Source organism: Artibeus jamaicensis, unplaced genomic scaffold, assembly GCF_021234435.1.
Source record: "Artibeus jamaicensis isolate MK-2021 breed Jamaican fruit bat unplaced genomic scaffold, CSHL_Jam_final scaffold_1689, whole genome shotgun sequence".
NCBI lineage: Eukaryota > Metazoa > Chordata > Mammalia > Chiroptera > Phyllostomidae > Artibeus > Artibeus jamaicensis.
Window position 1 is genome coordinate 3,579,198 of NW_026522029.1, and position 20,322 is coordinate 3,599,519.

The following is a 20,322-nucleotide window of genomic DNA, read 5'->3' on the forward strand; positions in this document are numbered from 1 at the left end:
ATGGGGACAGCAGCATGTGAGATGACAGTGTCTCTACTACCGGGTATTTTAAAATTCTTGAGCCTGGGGGAAAGAATTTCATCTGAGAGCAGTTCCGTTTATTGCGTAAAATATAAAATGAGCAGGGACGTTCTCCCTGGTTCTAAGTCTAGTTTGTTGGTTGGTTGGTAGGTTCACCAGGTTTTTTAATCCCCTAAAAGCCAGAACCCAAAAGTTGATATGCCTCAAAAAATTTAAAAACCTTAAAAACGAGAGTAAATATTCCTCAAGAAGTAGGGGCCTCCTTCAAGGCAGAGGGTTTGCCTGTCTCTTGAACATACAAATGTAGAGTTTTATGAAGCCCAAAGTACCCGAACACACTTCCCAAGTATTTACATTACAATATGTTAGATCTCAAGTTAGCAGCTCCCGTGCTGTGTGGTCAGGTTGTGCTTTTGAAGGTTCTCTTCATCCCCACCCCTCCAAGCCCGTGTACGCCCTTCTGCTTGCGCCACGCACCTGTGATGCCCCAGCAGTGTGCTGGCCCCGGAAGGGAGGTGGCCGTCGGCGTGACCTGGCCCCTGACCACACGGGCGGTGGCCAGGGCTTGGTGGATTCGGCAAAGAGAATCACAACATAGAATATCTCACAGCTTCTTATTCTCAAGTTACTATTCTTTTGAGCTTCATACATCAGATCACTTTCATTTAGAATTACTCGCTTTCACCCCCACCTGAAAATGGAGGTTTCTGTCGTAGACTTCACGGTGAATACAAACAAACCACGGCACATCGGTCCTCTGGGCCAGTGAGTCGGATGCTCACGCCCAACACAGGACCAGAGAACATCTGTGGCAGAATGTACAACATTAAAGAGCACGTGCACTTCCCAAACTGTACGCACTGTCCACTCATTTCTCCCCATTTCCCAACTTTGTTCTTTAAACAGAACCATTCAGAACCATCCAGGGTGATTTGCATTTAGACCTTGGAGCGCTTTGAGAGGCAGGTTGGAATAAACGAAACTTGAAAGTCAGGTTCAGAGAATATGCTGATCCATTCATTCCTATGTGGTGTTGAGTCGGGTCCCGTCACACTCCCAGGATCCCATTTGTCCAGGGGATAATGACAGGCCACCCCAGCGAGTAGTGGGGATGCCCCAGAACATTTAGCCCAATTTCCATGTGCTACCCCACTGCCCGATGCCCAGTCCGAAGGTGGGCATGTGTAATGCCCCAGTTAGAAACTCCTGTTTCTGCTCTGCTTGCTTTGCATTTTTTTTTCCCTGCAGGGTGACAAATATTTACATGAAATACCTCCTGAGCAAAGATGGGTTTCTGATGTCTAGTTCAGCGAACTGCCTTCAGGTGCCCTCATTTTCTCCTTGAGAAGGAGGGTGTGGAAACAGGCCAGTTTCAGGCCCCGGGCTGTGTGGGGAGGGTTATTTCTATGAGAATAACTTCATGCTGAAAAAAGGCAACGTTTTCTGTCACCTTGAAGAAGAAAGAGATTACCAATAGACCTTCAGCTGAAGATCAACAGAACACCCCGTAGACATAATTACCAGATGAACATCAGGGTCAGAGTGTGCCTCAAGAGGAGCCGGTGCCGGAACAGGTCCAGGAAACTTCCAGTCTCCTTGCAGTCCCTGTTGGCCGGATGTGTCAGGGAGAATGTGCACTTGAGCTTGCGGTTCCTCTTGGCAATGAGGTACAGAGCCGCTTCCGCCTCACTCAGGCGACCCTGGGAGTATAACCAACGAGGTGATTCAGGAATGAATCTGAAAGAGACGTCATTAAAGGCTGTATATTCATACAGGTGCACGTGCAGAGGAGGAGACGAGCCACCTACGCTGTGCGCGGGACCCCTCACCACTGCCGACTCCACGGCAGGTCTAAAGTCTAACTCTCAGTTACGGAGGGAAGGGAGAGAGGGCCGCCGAACAGCCTGCCAACATTAAAGTGCTGGTCTGCTTTATGGAAGCAAACCTAGACCGTGCTTCCGAAATAGCAGTGAAACCGGTAAACAGCATGCATTTACTTTTAAGCAGATTTTAACGTATGAACAGCAAGGTTAAGTTGCACCAGTACTAACAATGCAAACATTTCACAAAGCCCACGTCAGTTATGGCTCTAAGTCACAGCCAGGCATTGTGAGGATAATGTTACAGAGCTTATAAATGTTTTAAGTTCTGGGAAAGTCCCACAAAGAAGATAAAAGTCTTTATCAGCTCATCAGAAAAATAAACTTGTATAAAGTGTTTTTAACATAGTGATACACAAGTAAGAAGGTAGAGATTAGTTTAAGGCCACATAAAAATGAAACAGGGTTTATTACAAATTAGTTCCTTTTGAGTATTTACTACTTAAAAATACTTAAATCAGCTGACACGCTGACTTGAATTATAATGTCATGAAGATATTTACTAAATTCCCCAAGACCTTAAAAGATGAAAGCTTCACCCTGGCTGGTGTGGCCCAGTGGATTGAGCAACAGACTGCAAAGCAGAGGGTCACTGGTTCAATTCCCAGTCAGGGCACATGCCTGGGTTACAGGCCAGGTCCCTAGTGGGGCCCATGCGAGAGGCAACCACACACTGATGTTTCTCTCCCTCTCTTTCTCTCTCCCTTCCCCCTGTCTAAAAATAAATAAATAGCCCTAAGCTGGCATAGCTCAGTAGATTGAGCACAGGCCTGAGAACCACATGATCCCGGTTCGATTCCCAGTAAGGGCACATGCCGAGGTTGCAGGCCAGTTCCCGGCAGGGAGAGGCAACCACACATTGATGTTTCTCTCCTCTTCTTCCCTTCCTCTCTAAAGATAAATAAATAAAATCTTTAAAAAAAATAAAATAATAAACATAAAAATAAATAAGTAAATAAATATCTTTTTTTTAAAAAAGGATGAAAGTGTCTTTCTGGTTACCGTAGCCTCCGGTTACAAAATAATAATTACTTTCTTCTATAGCTACAAAGTATCGAACATTTACATTGCCATTGACATCTTCCAACAGTTTAAAGACAGACATTACTTATATTTCTCTTTTCTTCCCATTTCTGCAGACACCTTTAGATGACTTTTCAAACAACTAGCATAGGAACTCAAAAGACAACATCAAGTACTTTGGGATCCAATTTGACATTATTGGCCTAAAACAAAACTTGTGGAAATAACATTGGCTACATAAGGCGACTTTCCATAGGGATGGCGAATTGGCAACAAACACCACAGCATGCGGAGCTTCCTGGACAGTCAGCCACCGATCAGCCTGTATTGATTGAGCGCCTTCATTCTGTGTCCAACAGTGAAACAGGTGCAGAGAGGAAAGGTAATGGAAACAAAAAGGCAAGAACATCCCTGGCCCGGTGGCTCTGTTGGCTGGAGCATCATCCCTTATACCAAAAGGTTGTGGGTTCGATTCCTGGTCAGGGCCCGTACCTAGGTTGTGGGTTTGATCCCAGTTTGGGGTGCACACTAGAGGCAACCAATCGACATTTCTCTCTCAAATCAGTATTTCTCTCTCTCTCTCTCTCTTTCCTTTCCTCTCTCTCCAAAATCAATAAACATATCCTTGGATGAGGATTAAAAAAAAATGGCAGGACTTCCCCAGAAGTTTTGCTGCTGGGGAGAGAATGTTCATGTATAATGTTTAACAGTCAACAAAAGCAGTAACTAAGGCCTTCTAGCACAGACCAACCTGGACAACCCCTTTATTTACTTCCTCATTACCATTTGGCTATTGTTACTTAGGCACAAGTAAATACTCAAGTAAAATACTGTTCTGTTGGCAGTTAGGTGCACCAGTTACCCACTGGATCAGCTGGCCCTGCCCACAGGCAAGGTGTTACATAAACTACCTGATTCAGTCCAACTACACGTGAAAAGAAAGAAGACTACAGGAATAAATATAGATAGTAAACTTAGAATAGGAAAATAGGTGAGGTGCTAGAAAATATATGGTAATAACATTTAAAACTGAAGAGAACTAGGAAGAGGAATCAAGAACCAGTAAGTAAATAGCCAAAAACCAAAGTCATTATCTTTGAGTCATTTAAGTCATTTTTCTCTCCCCTTTAACTTCTCTGTGTTTTCAGAATTATTTGTAGGCAAGGAAAATTACTTTTAAAACTTCATCAATCATTTTTAAAGGCAGTAGTGGAGAGATAGTCAGGCTTTGGAAGTTTAACTCTGAGTTAATAAAATGATTTTTACCGGGGAAAAGGGTTGATCTTGATTATGAGAACGTAGGACCTGATATTTCGCCACATTTTGAGAAGCCAAATCAGCTCCTCCATGACAAAGGCTCGCCCAGTTGCCAGTGGACAGATCTGGGAACGGGGTTGCAACTCATGCAGACCAAAGAGCAAGGCAGTTTTTCAAAAGGAAAAGCGGACGAGGAACATCTGTCCTCTGGGGTGCTGTGGTCACCTTCAGAAGCTACGGTACCAATTAAACAATGCTGCCTCTGCTCAAAAATGCTCGGTGGGTTTCTTCCTGTTTTATTTTACATACACACATACACATATTTAAAGAGAGGGGAAGGAAGGGAGAAAGTAAGGGAGAGAAACATTGGTGAGAGGAACTTCGATTGGTTGCCTCTCGAACGCACCCCCAACTGGGGTCCTGGCCCGTAACCCAGGCATGTGCCCTGACTAGGAATCGAACCAGTGACCTTTCAGTTTATAGGACAATACTCAACCCACTGGGCCATACCAGTCAGGGCTCCTGCAGATTTCTTAACAAGTGGGAAAACTTTGAAAATGAAGGGGGCACTAATTTATAAAATAAAATTATTCAAATGCTAATATTGTGAAAATGAGGAATTTTTAAGCCAAGTAATATGTTTTTAAGAAAACCGACAAAGTATGACTCTAAAATAACGTGACTTTTTCTTCTGCTGCTCAGAGCTAATTCCGCACGTTTTTGTGCCAACATTCGCTCAGTGGACAGGAAGGGCCCACCGTGTGGAAGGCCCCGGGCTTTGGTGCTGGGGGACTGTAACTTGCCAGAGGGCCTGCTGCCACCAGAAAGCCCCTGGTGTGTAAAGACAGACGGGTTCCGGCAGCAGGCAGAAACACGAGGCCCACTTGAAGGGCACAGGCTAAGAGCCGTAGATCAGAAAAGAAAGTGAGTATCTTGTCGCCAGAGGTGTGATCAGGAACAGTTCGGCGTGGGCAGCGTTTGAGCAAACCAGGAAGGCTATTCACTAAGAGGAAATGGGGAGAAGGACAATGTTGCGTCTGAGCAGGCGCAACCTAAGGGCTGAGCGGCTGCTGCAGCCGAGCTTAAGGTACAACTGGGGACAACACGCAGCTCACTGTGCCTGGAACAGTGTGGGCAACTGGACAAGAGAAAACTAGGAAAGATGAATTGGAGGCCAGCTGCGGGGAGCCTCACATTCCTGGCCTAGGGGAATAAACATATATTTCAGTTTCACATGTTCCTTTCTGTCTGTTTCCTGTTTTTCATGATGTGAATTCATTTCCCACTAAGTAGTAACCAACTCAGATGACACACAGACAAACAAAAGGCAGAACAGCTTGTCATCCATCAAAGTCACTTTGCTCTTGAAGAGGGCAGGAGGGGCAGATTAGATCAAGGAATGACAGATTTACTAAATATTTTAAAAGGAAATTCCTTCATCTACCAGTATTTGCATAAATGCTTATTAATTCAAGGTCTACAGGAAGCATCCGTTTATTCCAAAAATTCACAATGCATAAGCTAACAAAACATTGTTTCCCTTTCTGATCAGATGATCTCACTCCAATTCATACAACTGAATGTACTGAATAAACTGCAACTTTAAATCTAGGTTAACTATTTCTACTGTATTCATTTCTGTACTTACTGTTGAACCTGAATAAAGAACTCCTAAATGGAAGCTCTTCCTCACCGAAAATTCTACTACAGGGACCCCTCACTTTCGGGCACAGACAAAAGCTGGTACCACTGCCTGAAAACTGTATTTATCCCAAAGGTTTTCATGATTAAAATTTGAGGTCTGATGCCCCAGAAGAAAACCTTTCACAAGCATGTCAAAAGTCCCAGTGAAACAGCCCCAGGCCGCAGCTCGTCTTTAACACTTGGAGCAGGAAAGCATCCTTTTTTTGCATTGAGGCCAGGTCTTGGTTAAGGATTTCTCCTGTATCTGAGGGTCTCCCTGCAGCTGTGTTCGGAGGCCCTGAAGGGAGACTCATCTCTGGGATGAACAGTTGCCACTATGTATCATTACAAATAGATCAGTCCACCAAATCGTAACTGTCTCACACCCAGACATTGATGTGGTCCGGCCTGAAGATCTTCAAGTGAAGATCTTCAAGTTTGAGACGTCAGGTTCAAAAGAAATTGGTCCCTGATGTCCCAGTTTGAAGGATATGATGCAGTTTGTTGAGAGGTTACTTTGAACAAGGAGTACCTGCATCTGAATGACTTAAGTATCTCTCTTCCCAGAAGCTGCCAAGCACTGGGGGGGGCACTTCAGGGATTTAGTTCTTCACCAAGGCCGGCTCAGGCAAACTCCCAAAAGGGAACAGCGCCGCTCACTGACCCGCATCCTCTCAAGACATTCCTTCTGCTTACTGAACTTAAACTCCACGAGAGAGCACTACTTACAAGGACAAGAGGAAGACCACCGTTCCCTGCAGGTTAGCAAGCACGGCCAGGGTCCTCCAGGAGCGGATGAAGTACCCCAGCAGCGCGTACTGGGCGATGCCGACCGCGAAGAAGAGGCCGCCGATCGACCCTGGTTCAGGGAAAAGAGGCCTGTTACTGCAGAGGCACCGTCTGCAGACTGTCCCCCGCCGCCCACGTCCCGGAGCCGATCCCTTCCCTTCAGAGGTCAGTGGGGAAGGAAAGCCCACGCAAACACAGAGCGTCCGATGATACTCTAGAAGAAAAGACGGCAAACAAGTGGGAAACGGGGAAGGTCAGATGAAAGACACCAACCACCTGCGGTCAAGGTGAACTTGAAGGCAGTGCGGAAACACTTTTGGCTGCCCTGAGAGTGACATCTGCCTGACCCCGCGGTGGAGGCTCGGAAACATGTTTTGCGACATGACAGTAAGGGTCGTAGGTCACGAGACTATGGCAACAGCGGGACTTCATTTTGTCACGGCTGCTGTCCCCGGAATCCTTATTTTAAATCACAGCCCACCTCCCAGTTCTCCCCATTGCCCTTCCCCACTTAATTTATCACCATCAGATGTGACACTTTATATCTGCGTTGTTCGTGTCTATCTCTCCCAAGCAGAATATAAGAAGCTCCTTGAAGCATGACTTCCTGTCAGCACACTGATAGGAAAAAAATCAATCACGGGGTGGTTAAGAATCCCACATTTTTTAGAATAAATGCTGAGACGGGTATTGAATCCACTGGCCTGCCCAATATACTTGCGAATTCTATACCTCTGTCACACTTTCCGTATCTGCTACTATTGCTAACAGTACCAGAAATAGCTACTATTTATGTATTAGCTGCTGTGTACTGAGCATTAAGCCTTTTATGTATATTATCCTAGAAGGCAGGGGCCGTTATTAGCCATCCACAGAGCAAGAACATAGCTCAGAAAGGTTAGGGGCCGCTGTCCGAGGGCGTGGAGCCGTGTGTGGCTGGGCCGGGACTCGAACCCCTGGTCAAGACAGGAGGGACTGCTTTCGCACACTCCTCTCTCGTGCTGCTCTTCCAGGGAAAGGGGGGCTTCTGTGGGCAGCCCACAGCAATAGGCTTGGGTGATCCCGTTACACACATTTTCCACAAACATTCTGTAAAACAAAGGTTTACCTTTACTCTTGTTCTTAGGTTATCTCGCTAAAACTGAAAATAATGGCATGCGTCCTGTGTGCCCCAGGGAGGCAAAGGGGGACCAAAGGGGGAGCTGATGTGCCCTCACGTTCCATGTTGAGAACACAAAGCAGAGCCTGTGGCCCAGTAAGGAGGGGAGGGTGATCGGAAATCCAGGATGATCGACAGCTATTCCAGGTTCAACACAGCACCTCAAACAGCACCTGGCTTCCACAGATGAGGCCCTTTGTCGGTCGGTGCTCAGCACGCGTCTGCGCACTCAGCCGCCCACTGACCGTGGTATGCGCAGAAGAAGAGCGTGCGCAGGATGAGACCTTTGCAAATCCTCGTTCCGCCACATGCTGCTGTGTGACTTTGGGCAAGTCACTAAGTATCTCTGAGCCTCAGGTTCCTCATCAGTTAAATAGAAATAATAATACCTACTTTGAAGGGTAGTTGTCTGTTTCAGACAAAATAATGCATGCCGTACAAAGGGGCATTTGTCCTCCTTCCTCCTGAAACATGGACATGGCCCCTCCTATCCAGTGACCCCTCCCTGAAGAAGAGCCACTTATAAGCCTCCTGCAGTGAGTCCACGCAGCACTGCCTTCTAATTCCAGGTACACCTCTCGTCTCTTCTGGGGAGCTGGCCCCCACTTACTTCCTCCCTGGGGCTCGCGTGGGGGCTGCCAATCAGAGCTCCCCCCCAGCTGCAGGCGTGGCCCCAGCTGGGTGGTCAGAGCTTTTGTCCAGGACTGTGAGATCTGAGAGCCGCTAGGCGCATCCCTGAGCAGGGGAAGGTTCTCAGAAAGGGTGAGGACGGAGGTGAGAAGCCTCTGACCTCCAGGCTCCAGGCACCTCCAAGGCCCAGCTCTTCTGCAGTTTGGTCATGTCAGCCAAATGATTTCCCCGTACCCACAGGTTAACAGTGTTGCCTCTTGGTCACAACCAGTAAGACTTGGTGTCACCTGGATATGAGGGACACGAGGACATGATTCAAAGGTTCTAGTCTGATGACCTTGAGAACTGTCATGACACTGCCATAGATGGAGGTCCCAGAAGGTGATGGAGATCTTCTAGGTGAAAGAAAGCTGTCCATTTTGTTTAAGAGGCCAATCCACACTCACAGCGAATGCCCAGCAAGCAGCTGTGTGTGAATGGCAACAGGGATTAGATGTAGAGTCGGAGAAGAGGTAAGGCTCTGGGTCGTTTGGTTTAAACATTCAATTAAAAATAAACATTTCAAACCACCCCTTTTGCATTCTGGGGTACCAGAAGTGGCTCTGTAACTGTTTATGGGCCTTTGGATATTATGCCTATTTTTCAGATTTCTTTTCTGCCTATTCTAAGTTAACGTCAAGTCTGCCAATCCTGCTCAGTTTGCAGCAGTAAAAATCAAACATCAGTCAGTTGAGAAAACAGTGGATAGTGATGACTTCCTTTTTGTAAATGACACCGATGCCCTGTCCAGTTTTTAAATGTGAGTCTTGAAGTTTCCGTGATTCCTCTTCCTCGTCCCCTCTCAGCTGATTCTTTCATAAGTCATGTTCCCACACAAATCCAGCTCCAATGCACCCTCCTTCCTCCTCTTCCACGCCCCACCTTGTCAGGTTTCGCTTCCCGCTGCCAAGTTCCACAGGGCCAACCACAACAGGCTCCCGAATGGCCTGTCAGTTTCTACCCATGCTGCTCCGAAATCCATTCTTCGAAAATCTACCAGAAAGATCTTTCTGTGTGTACGATGCTATCACTCCTCTAGTTAATTCACCCACTGGCTCGAACTTGGAGGACAAAACGAATTCTCACTCAGCCTATCATGGGCCCCGAATCATCCAGGACCTTCGACTTGCTCTCCCCCAATCTTCTCCCGACTCTGCACTACACCACGGGCATCTTGGCAGGCCCTCAAAGCAGCTCATTCCTGCCTTAGGACCTTGGTTCTTGCCATTCCATCCTTCTAGAATGTTCTCTCAGAATTTCATACACCTAGGTCTTCCTCACCATTCATGTCTTAGATCAAACACCTACATCAAAGTTTTCTCCATTTATGCTATTTAATATAATTGTCCTCCACAATTACTGTCTAGTCCATTGTCCTGTTTAATTTTCTTCACCATGCTTAAAATTTTCTGAAATTACTACCTCAGGTCTGTTCTGCCTGTCCTGATTAAAACATAAGCTCCATGAGAACCAGTGGGGGGTCCCAGTGCGGGTGGGGTGAGAACCTGCTGTAGTCCCAGGCTTGAGCAGAAAGGAGTGTTTGAGCTGCTTGGTGGCCTGTAAACTCCATTGCTGGCTCCAGTCAGGCTTGTCAAGCCTGCTTTCCCCTTGAGCAAGGCTCTGGGGCTCTTTGCCTTCAGTGTTGTGGCTCTGGCAGTGGGCTTGCCTTGGGCTCCTGGACTCTGTCCCTGGAGCCTGGGGCTCAGAAGTGCCTCTGCCCATCCCCTCAGTATTACCTCGTCTCCCTTCCCTTGGGGGCAGCAGAGACAGGGCTGCTTGCAGGAAACTGGCCCCACTCAGCTCTCCCTGCCACGCCAGCTCCCTCAGCCTTTGCAAGGCACTCAGGGTGGGGGACTGCAGGACCAAGATGACCAGTTGGAGTCCCCATGTTCCCAGCGGGCCTGATGCCAAGGAGTAATGGGCCTAGCACTGCCTTTGGAGCTCAGCCCCCAAATATAGCCCTATGGCCTCGGCTAGATGGCTTAGAAGGAGATCTAAAGAGGCCCCTTATCTGTATATAGTGACCTGGGAGGGGGTTGAGGGGACAGTTGGCAGGCATGGCAGTTGCCTCTGCATGGAACACAGCCCGACTCCTCAACCCCCTGTAAATACTGGATCAATTAAGTGAATAAAACTCTCCTAAAAAAAAGTCACTACCCTCACCTACCCCATTGTGTCCACCCTTTTAGCCCACGTGCCCGAAACAGCAGAGTCTGGTGCGTGGGAGGGTCTGTTTACTAGATAAGTCTTGTGGAACAGAGAGGCAAAGGAAAGCTCAAAGGACACACAGCAATGTGTTAACTGTGGTGGCTTCCGGCTGGGGAGGACCACATGTGTTCTTTGTACGTGACTGTATTTCTTGACTTTATTTTACAGTGGACATCAATTCTTTTTGTGGTAAGATACTTATACAAGGGGAAAATAAGTAATATATTAATATGGAAAATTTTCACAGCTGTGGTATTTTACTTCTTGAGAAGGTGATCGGATGGTTAAAAAGAATACAGACTATGGCCTCAAGGTTGAAACTAAAAAAAAAAACAGTAAAGAAATGTTCCAACAAGTACCATCTGTTGAATTGAACAGACTGTCAAAGCCAGAAAGATCCATGAGACACGGATTTATAACATATGATAAGAAGGCTCTGAGGAAGGCGATTCCAATATTTCCTGTCTGCACCACTTTTCAGTTTAGGGTAAAAGCAGTGAACGTCCTTGTGAGGAAATCGACATTCTCCCCATAATCTGAGGCCGCCTGCAAGGATGGGGACAGGTTCACCTCTGGGAGTCAGGCCCCAGGGGAGACTTTCTATGGAGAAACACAAATAAAATGACTCGATCACGGTCAGACAGGACCAGCTTGGGAAAGCAAGTCTAATAGCTGGACAGAGCACTTCACATCCGAGTGCATTTTTAGGCTCCCGGTTACCCTGGTGCCCTGCAATCTTCAGGAGCAGCTCACCACCTCCCCCATGCATGGACTGAAGCAGTACCTGCGAGTGCCCAGTAGGCGGTGCCCACACATTCGTTCAGCAGGACAAAGGCCACCAGCGACATCCCTCCGTTCATCATGCCCACCAGGAAGCGGGTGACTGCAAAGAACTCGTACGAGGGGGAAAACCCATTTGCAATAGCAAATAAGATGTCAAGAGCAAAACCTAGAAAGAGAGTAACAGTATTCAATAATCCAGAGACAAAACAGCATTTGAGGGAAGTATTCAATTTTATTCATGAGTTTCTAAAATTGTCTTGGTAAACTTAAATGTCCTGAGCGTTTGGTTTGTTTTTTAAAAGATTTCTTTTAAAACTGTCAATAAAAACTGAGATTTCTCTTTCTTTGTTACAAGGTGATTTCTGTCCATCATGCACAGTTTTGAATTATGCACAAAAATGCTGGAAATTTACAAAATCCTGGCTCATACTCAGCTTGTCAAGAGAATGACAGCGAGTCCTGCAGAGCTCATTTGAAATGAGCCAACAACACAAGGAAGGAGGGAATGGATCTAGCAGGCTGTCTCGATCTTCATTCTCCCTGGAAACGGCATAAACTAGAATCTGGGGGTGCCGATGGCACCAGCACGTCTGAAAGCTCACGGTGCGGCAGTCAGGCCGTCCCCAGCGATGCCAGAGTCACCTCTGGCTGCTGTCTGGCCTCTTACCTGTGTCATAAAACCCGGCTCTGTGTCTACATGGCAATTCCCTGAGAACCGGAAGGAAAGGGTCCCCATACTGCTTCCCCTGGGAAATCTGTCCTCTAATTCAGCTCCTGAACACGCTGACGGATTACCTGTGAGGTAGACCTTTTTCCTCCCGAAGCGATCCGAAAGCTGACCGAACGAGATCACTCCCACAAACACGCCGCTGAAGAAAAAAGAGCTCGCTGCGCTCACTTTGTACGATCTGTTGGCAATTAAAAACCACTGGAGGAAGGAACGACAAAAGGGAGACATTTAGATCAGTGAAAGGCTGGATGGATGGAGTTAGCCCTTAAAAAAACACGCCTAACGAAACTTGTGCACCCTAACTTCTCTGCTGCATGGCCCACGATTAACCAGAATTCAGTAGAGCATCCGTCCTGGACAACATCCAAAAAGATCCTATTTCCAGAAACACCGGAAATCGTTATTACTGTAATGAGATCCCAGAGTACCCTACACACACCACGTTACAGCACAAGTAGAGTGCACAACAGTTTATCACTCACACATCTGTTTGTCCTTCTTACAAAGCCCCTGCATTTGCAACTCTCGGACGCCTAACACAGTACACGACATACAGGAGGCAGTAAATAAACGTCCCTTTTCTCCACTAGGTTAATGGGTTTAAAATCTCTTAAACACTTTTCTCAAAAAATTAACCATTCAACGACCATATAATCCAGTAATTCCATGTCTTGGGTATACACACAAAAGAACTCAAAGCAGGGATTCAAGCAGATTGTTTGTGCCCTAATGTTCGGAGCAGCATTATTCATCATGGGCAACGGGTGGAACCAACCCAAGTGTCTACGGACAGAAGAAAAGATAAGAAAATGTGGTATATTCTTACAACGGAATACTATACAGCCTTAAAAAGGAATAAAATTCTGACAAGCTACCACATGGACACACCTTGAGGACACCATGATAAGTAACATAAGAAGACTGTCAAACAAACCTGAAAAGAGTCTGGAGGTGAGACTTCCGCCAAGATGGAGGTATAGGTGGATGTGCCGTGCCTTCTCACACAACCAAGTTTAGGGACAACTAAATATTAGCAACACAAAACACAGCCAGAACACGGAAAATTGAACTTTTCGGAAGTCCGTTAACAACAAACTCTGCAGCCTGACCGGTAAGGGGCGAAACCAGTGGCTGGGGAAGCGGGATTGCACAGGAGGACTCGGTCAGACGGGCTCAGGCGCAGAATCCAGACGCGGAATCCAGGCGCAGGGTTGGACCTAGTGAGCGACCGAGCGAGCGACCAGGCGAGCGACCGCGGAGGAGACAGCGGGGAAGCGGTGCTGCGTGTTGACTGGGGTCGCCTATTTGTGCGAGAGCGGACAGGCAAGGGAGTGGGCCGTTGGACCGGGGCCGGCATCCCTGCGGCAAGCGGCAGTAGAGGGCGCCGCCATTTCCCTGCTCTGACCACGCCCCCACATACAGCGTCACAACCCAGCGACCTGGGACTCCAAGGCACCGCTTCTCACACTTAAAGGGCCAGAACAGACCAAAAATGTCGCAGATTCTCAAAATCCCTGAGCCCATAGACCTAAGCGATGAAGAAATAGCAAAACTCTCAGACGCACAGTTTAAAACACTGGTCATCAGGATCCTCACAGATCTGGTTGATTATAGCCACAAATTAGAGAAACATATGAAGGCGAAACTAATTGAAATGAACGGAATTCCACAGGAAACCAATAGCGATGAAAAGGAAACTGGGACTCAAATCAATGGAGTGGACCAGAAGAAAGCAAATAATGGCCAAACAGAAAAGAGTCAAGAAGCAAGAATTCAAAGAAATGAGGAGAGTCTTAGGAACCTCCAGGACATCGTTAAACGCTCTAATATCCGAATTATAGGGGTACCAGAAGGGGGAAAGGCACAGCCACCAGTGGAAAACTTATTTGAACAAATAATAAAGGAAAATTTCCCCAATTTGGCAAAGGAAATAGACTTCCAGGAAATCCAGGAAGCTCAGAGAGTACCAAAGAAGTTGGAACCAAGAAGGAACACATCAAGGCACATCATAATTACATTAGCCAAAATTAAAATGAAGGAGAGAATCCTAGAAGCAGCAAGAGCTAAGGGGACAGTCACCTACAAAGGAGTCCCCATCAGACTGTCAGCAGATTTCTCAAAAGAGACCTTACAGGCAAGAAGGGGCTGGAAAGAGGTATTCCAAGTCATGAAATCCAAAGACCTACAACCAAGATTGCTCTATCCAGCAAAACTCTCATTTAGAATGGAAGGACAGATAAGGTGCTTCTCAGATAAGATCAAATTCAAGGAGTTCATCATCACCAAGCCCTTGTTATATGAAATGTTAAAGGGACTTATCTAAGAAAAAGAAGTTAAAGAAACATGAACAGTGAAAGGACAACAAACTCACAGTTATTAACAACCACACCTAAAACGAAGGCAAACTAAAAGGACAGCTAGATCAGGAGTGGAAACATAGAAATGAAGATCTCAAGGAGGGTTAGCAACAGGGGAGTGGGAGTAGGAGATGGGGGGAGAAGGTACAGAAAATAAGTAGCATAGACAGTAGAAAGAAAATAGATGGGGGGGCAAGAATAGCATGGGAAATATAGAATCTAAAGGACTGGAGACACATGGTCATAAACTAAAGGGGGGGTAATGGTGGGGATGGGGGGGTAGGGTGGAGGGGAATGAAGGGGGGAATAGAACAACTGTAACAGCATAATCAATTAAAAAAATAAAAATTTAAAAAAAAAAAGAGTCTGGAGGTTTTGCCAAAACTAAGTGATGGAGATTAACTCACACAACTGGGTAAGAGTCCACAAGTGTCCCAAGGAAGAAAGAAAAGTTCTTATAATAAAGAGTGCATTCTTGAGAATTACACGTTCTGCATTCTTAGCCTTAGGATTGGTCTGGGACGGGTACCGGTCAGCTGTCAGGCCGTCAGGTGCCAGGGGGAGGTATACATGAGTCCTCCAAGGGGCGGTCAGATGGTCTGGACTCGGGGGTCCTCTGGCAGGTACACGGAGGGTTACCTGGGGGTCCAGAGGTACATCCAGGCATAGACCTACGACTGGAAAGTTTAAAAATGCTTAAGGTCCCAGGCTAGTTAGAACTAGAAGAGAGTCCTCACGTCTTGACTTTCATCATGTTATTAATTTTAGCAGCTTGGTAAAGTGTCTACTTTTTATCTTCCTTTTCTTCACTCTTTCCTCATATGAAAGGGACCAATATTGTATGATTCTACTTCACAAATGTGTGAAAAGTATGAACAGGGGAAATGCCTTGCAAGTCTTGGTCCTCAAACCTTTCCAGCGGGAGGCAAAATAACCTGTGGACTGGGCCTGAAGTGGCTTCATGTCCCCAAGAGCTGTTTGCTGTGACTGCAGACTGAAAACTAAAGTCATTCTTTACGGTTAGTCAGCATCACTATGTTAGTTCATTTGCACCTATGAAAATGCATCCTTAGCTCAGCAATACAGAAATGCCCTCTGTATATTCATGTAATTGTTCCCCTTCCCTTTCTCAGGAAAGCCCCTTGCCTTCACCCCCTAATCAGAACACTATTTGGGGTTCTGCCTGAATCAGTGCTTTGAGAATAGCTGTTATTTTTGGATCTCAAATGAATGCTCATTGCTTCTTGCTTAAGGCCTTTTATTTTTAGGTTAATGAGTGTGATGTGCTTAAGGATAAGAAATGTGTATTTGGTCTTCATTCACTGTTCCTGGCGTACAGCCCCTGAAGCCCTTGCAATTTCCCGAGCAAGAGCCACAAGGGCATCTTTCGTTACCGTATTTGGTTCTGTTGTCCGTTCCTGAAAAAGCTTCAGAGCAATAAAAGTGACAGGGAGGTCTTGTGGTTTACACAAGCCCCTTTCCACCACACCCGATTATGTTCAGGAGACTCCTGGAAAGCCCCTCAGATGGAGCACCGGTTGCCAGGGGAACCAGGCCCAGGATGAGAGAGTTGGAACTTTCAGCCCCACCCTCTAGGTTTCCAGGGAGGGCAGAGGGACTGGAGGTCGACTCAGTCGCCAATGGCCAATATTTTAATCAATCACGCCTACGTAATGAAGCCTCCATAAAAGCTCCAGAGGGTGGGGTTTCCAAGGGCTTCGGGGTGTGGTGAACCAGCGGAAGCTCTGGGAGGGTGGGACGCCCAGGGAGGACTTGGGGCTCTGTGCTCTTTCCCCACACCCTGCCCTGTGCCCCTCTCCAGCTGTGTCCCAGCCATATCCTTCCCTAATAAACCTGTGAGCTGGTGAGTGGCGTGTTTTCCTGAGTTCTACTACGGGCTGCCCACGCAGGCTAACCTAACTCAGGGAGGAAGCTGTAGGGACCCCTGACTCAGTGTCCACCAATCAGGAGTGCAGGTGGCAACTAGGACTTGAGACCGGCCTCTGAAGGGGGCGGCGGGAGCAGCCTTGTGGGACCAGGCCCTGACCCTGTGGGATGTAATGTCCACTCCAGGCAGACGGGGCCCCAACTGAATGGAATGGTTGGACCCCCAGCTGGTGTGGCAGGAGAGCCTGATGTGAAACACACCCCCACACCCTCACTCACACACACACACACACACACACACACACACACACACACACACACACACAGTTGGTGGTGTCGACCTAAGAAATGTCCAACCCTGTACAGAATTTCTATGCATCTATTTGAGCCAAACTGACGACAGTTGCTGGGAAGTAAAATCTCAATGGACTGAGGAAATGTTCCAGAAAACGGCAGCTTTACTGCTTGTTTTATACGTCAGACTCAAAGGGGGAGATGTAAGGCGGCTACATGGAATTCTCTGGTGGTAGGTCAGGGAGGTAGGAGAAAGCAAAGCGAGGAAGGGGGATTCTCTGGGACTGGATGAAAAGTAAGAGGCACAGACACACACATTTACAGTGGTGGGCATGGGACAGTTAATTAACAATTAACACGATACCAGTAACAACAAGGGGTCCCTGGTCTGGTGCCCTGGGGCAATGGTTGTGTCCTGAGGGGTCTGGAGAAAGGAAGCTACCCCCACACGTTCCAGAGGAGGGTTATCGTAGAAGCAAAAAGACCCACAGACAGGCTCGGTTAAGGCAACGATCAACCCTTGTTGAGGAAGATACTGGCCTGGGACAGATTACTCGTCATGACTTGCTTTTAGTTAGGGTCTTTTCATTTCAGACCATCCTGTGTGGTTCCTTTTGGTCTCCGAGTCTGGAGGGCCACCAGGCAGGCCTCCCAGGAGTCTGTCAGGTTTGGTGCTTGGCCCCTTTCCGTCCACACCGGCCAGAAGTGTCTGAAGAGGAGGGTGTCCCTTTTCCTGGAGCAGTCAAAGCACCGGTTCCAGCGCCGGATAATGAGGACCTTGTGGAGGTGGATGGCGGTGACGGTCATACAACGTGAGCCTGCTGAATGCCACCGCACGGTGCGGGGCCCCTCAGGCACCATTTTCCACCAGAGCACAGACCACAGAGCCCCTGGTTGTTGCCTGTTCCCCGAACACCATCTCCGTGTGCTGCGAAGGTTCACTGTTAACTCTCCTGTACCCACCGATGTAAAAGTAGGTGTCTCTCCATTTGACTTTTTGTCCAATCCAGAGATTTCCCCACTTCACTTTCTCCCACCCCCCAATCTACCACCAGTGAATTTCATGCAACCCCCCTGAAAGCCTCCTCCTCCGATTCCAATGTATGAGGTCAGCTGCAATACTGCCGTTCTCCAGGGCATTTTCTCACTCCACTGAGATTTTGCTTCCCGGCAATTGTTACCCGTCTGGCTCAGACAAACGCGAGATAATCCTCTGCAGGTTTGCATGTTCCTTACGTCCAAACCGCACGCTGTGAAGTGATGAACATGGTACATTTTATGTTGTGGATATGTTACCACAATAAAAACATCCCTTGAGCGCTATTATCTTCTACTTTAGGGAAACGTATAAGCTTAAAGAGAAAGTAACCCTCTGATCAAAATGCCATGAGATCTAAAGCCCTGGCCAGTCCTGGGGTAAAGTGATCTTTGTTATAAGGATGAAAGTCCACCTGGGTCGTAGACTTGCCTCAGAGAACACTCAGCCTTCCCCCTCGCAGCCTGTTTCCCAGAGTCAGCGAAGACGAGGTCATGAAAAGCCCTTCCCGAACACTTGCAAGGAGGCACCCCCTTCTCCCCCTTTCGGGCTGTTCCTTTCCCATGATGCTTTGACCACCAAAGCAATTGAACTTTATGGCCCAAAGCAATTGAACTTCTCTCCTTCTCTTGCATATCCTGTGAGACTGAATCGATGAAGATCTTGACAAGACAGCTTCTGTACACCTGCGAGCAGCAACAGCAACAAGATTCGGCTCTGGAAAATAAGCAGGGACAGCGCCCCTCCCAGGCGCTGTGCTAACTTCGCTAACTACTACTAACTTCTCCTGTCCTCCACATGCGTTAACAAGCTTAACTGACTGGTTTGCCTAGCCCTTCGTGGATTAGAAGTAGTAAACTGGGCGGCACTGCCCCTAGAAATGGCCCCTAGAAAATCAGGAAGTTTCTGCTTTTGGTGGCCGTCAAAATTTCAGCAAGAGAGTGATGGAAGTGATAGGACAAATAAAAATGAACTACATCCCAGACATTTTGTTTTATTTAGGGATTCGATACATATTTGATTAGTCTCTAGGAGGGGTTAATAACTTCTAAACACTGGGAATACAGATGCGCATGAGCTAGACGTGGTCCCTGCTCCTGTGGAGAGCACGTGCCAGTGGAATAAGACAGACATTAAACACGTCGACACACGGGGAGAGAGTGGGAGGAAACCTCTTTAAATAGGTATTCAGGGAAGCTTCTCTGGGGAGGTGACATCTGTGGCCCGAATGACGGGAGAGCGATCAACCCTGAAAAGCTGTTCAGGGAACATTAGAGTGAGTGCCACGGCCTCAGGTGGAGAAGACACGTCAGCAGGCCTCCGGTGGGGGCGGTAAGAAGGAGGCCGGAGGGGGGCAGGCGCCAGACCACTCGGGGCCCTGAGCCAGGTCAGGAGCTGGGATTTCGTTCTCGTGCAAAGGGAAGACGCTGAATTGTTGGGTGTACGTTTCTAAGGCCCACTCTGGCCGCTCTCAGGGAACGCATCACGATGGAAAAAGTGGGTGCAGGCAGGCCGCTGCGGCGGCTCAGGGGACAACGACGGTTTGGTCCAGGACGGACGCAACAGTGATGGAGAGAATGACACAAATTTGGGACAAATTTTGAAGGCAGAACTTGCTGATGATGAGACGAGCTGGAGGGAGGAGTGGAAGGGAGGGTCGAAGATGTCATCTATGTTTTTAACGTCAGCCGCTCAGTGGATGGTGGTGACAGATACCGAGATGGAGAAGGCAGCAGGGGGTGAGAGTTCCAAGTGCAGACGCCACGCAAGGTATCATTTGGATATGAGTCTTGAGCTCCAGGGAGAGGACGTGAGGGTTTATGAACCTCTGGGTGGGGAAGCAGGCTCAGGACAGGGCCCAGGACACTTCCACAGTGAGAGGTGAGTAAAAGAAGAACCCGTTACAGAAAAGGAGGTGGAGAACCCGGGAAAACGGGGGAGTGTGGTATGAAAAACCAGCTTGATTCCGGGGGGAAGGGGTGGTCAGGCATGTCTAACGCTGCTTAGAGGTCAAGATGAGGACAGGGAAGAGCAGTTATACTTGGACACTTAACATAGCATTTCGGTGGAGTGCGAACGGAAGCCAGATGGGACATGGTAGAGGAACTGGAGGAGGCTGAGGCGTTGCCGGCAGCAGCTGTGTACAAAGTGGCCTCCACAAGTTTTGCCGCAGAGAAGAGCCAAGAAATGAGACAGAATTTGACAGATGTGTGGGGTCAAAGATTGTCGGTGTGTTTTTTACCACGTGTGCATGTCGACGAGAGCGACCCAGTGGAGATGATATCCATGCAGGAGAAAAGCCAGGAAGCGTGGGCTTGGCTGTGCAAAGTGAAGAGGCCCGCCTTCCATAGAAGCAGGGAGGTGACGCTCTCCAAGAGAGAAAGGCAGAACGTGAGCTCCGAGGCCGGCAGTGGAGGAACTCCAGGCCTCACGGCTTTGTTTCTCTTTCACTGAAAATACCAAGTGAGGTCAACAGCTGACAGGGTGGAGGTGGAAGGGCTGGAAGTCTAAGCAGGAAGATGTCCTCGTACAGAATCCCCTCAGTG

At 47.8% G+C, this 20,322-nt stretch overlaps 1 protein-coding gene across 4 annotated transcripts in view; it reads right to left on the bottom strand.

Annotated features, from left to right (window-relative positions):
- Nucleotides 1–20,322, bottom strand: part of SLC22A15 (solute carrier family 22 member 15) — a 69,077-nt gene that overhangs the window by 19,775 nt on the left and 28,980 nt on the right. For all 4 annotated transcript variants that reach the window (XM_053655986.1, XM_037135115.2, XM_053655987.1 and 1 more), the window contains exons 3-6: nt 12,268–12,400; nt 11,474–11,638; nt 6,594–6,723; nt 1,543–1,758 (exon numbers count right to left, since the gene is read on the bottom strand). In XM_053655986.1, coding sequence (XP_053511961.1) covers nt 1,543–1,758; nt 6,594–6,723; nt 11,474–11,638; nt 12,268–12,400 — 644 coding nt within the window. The remainder of the gene's footprint in view (nt 1–1,542; nt 1,759–6,593; nt 6,724–11,473; nt 11,639–12,267; nt 12,401–20,322) is intronic.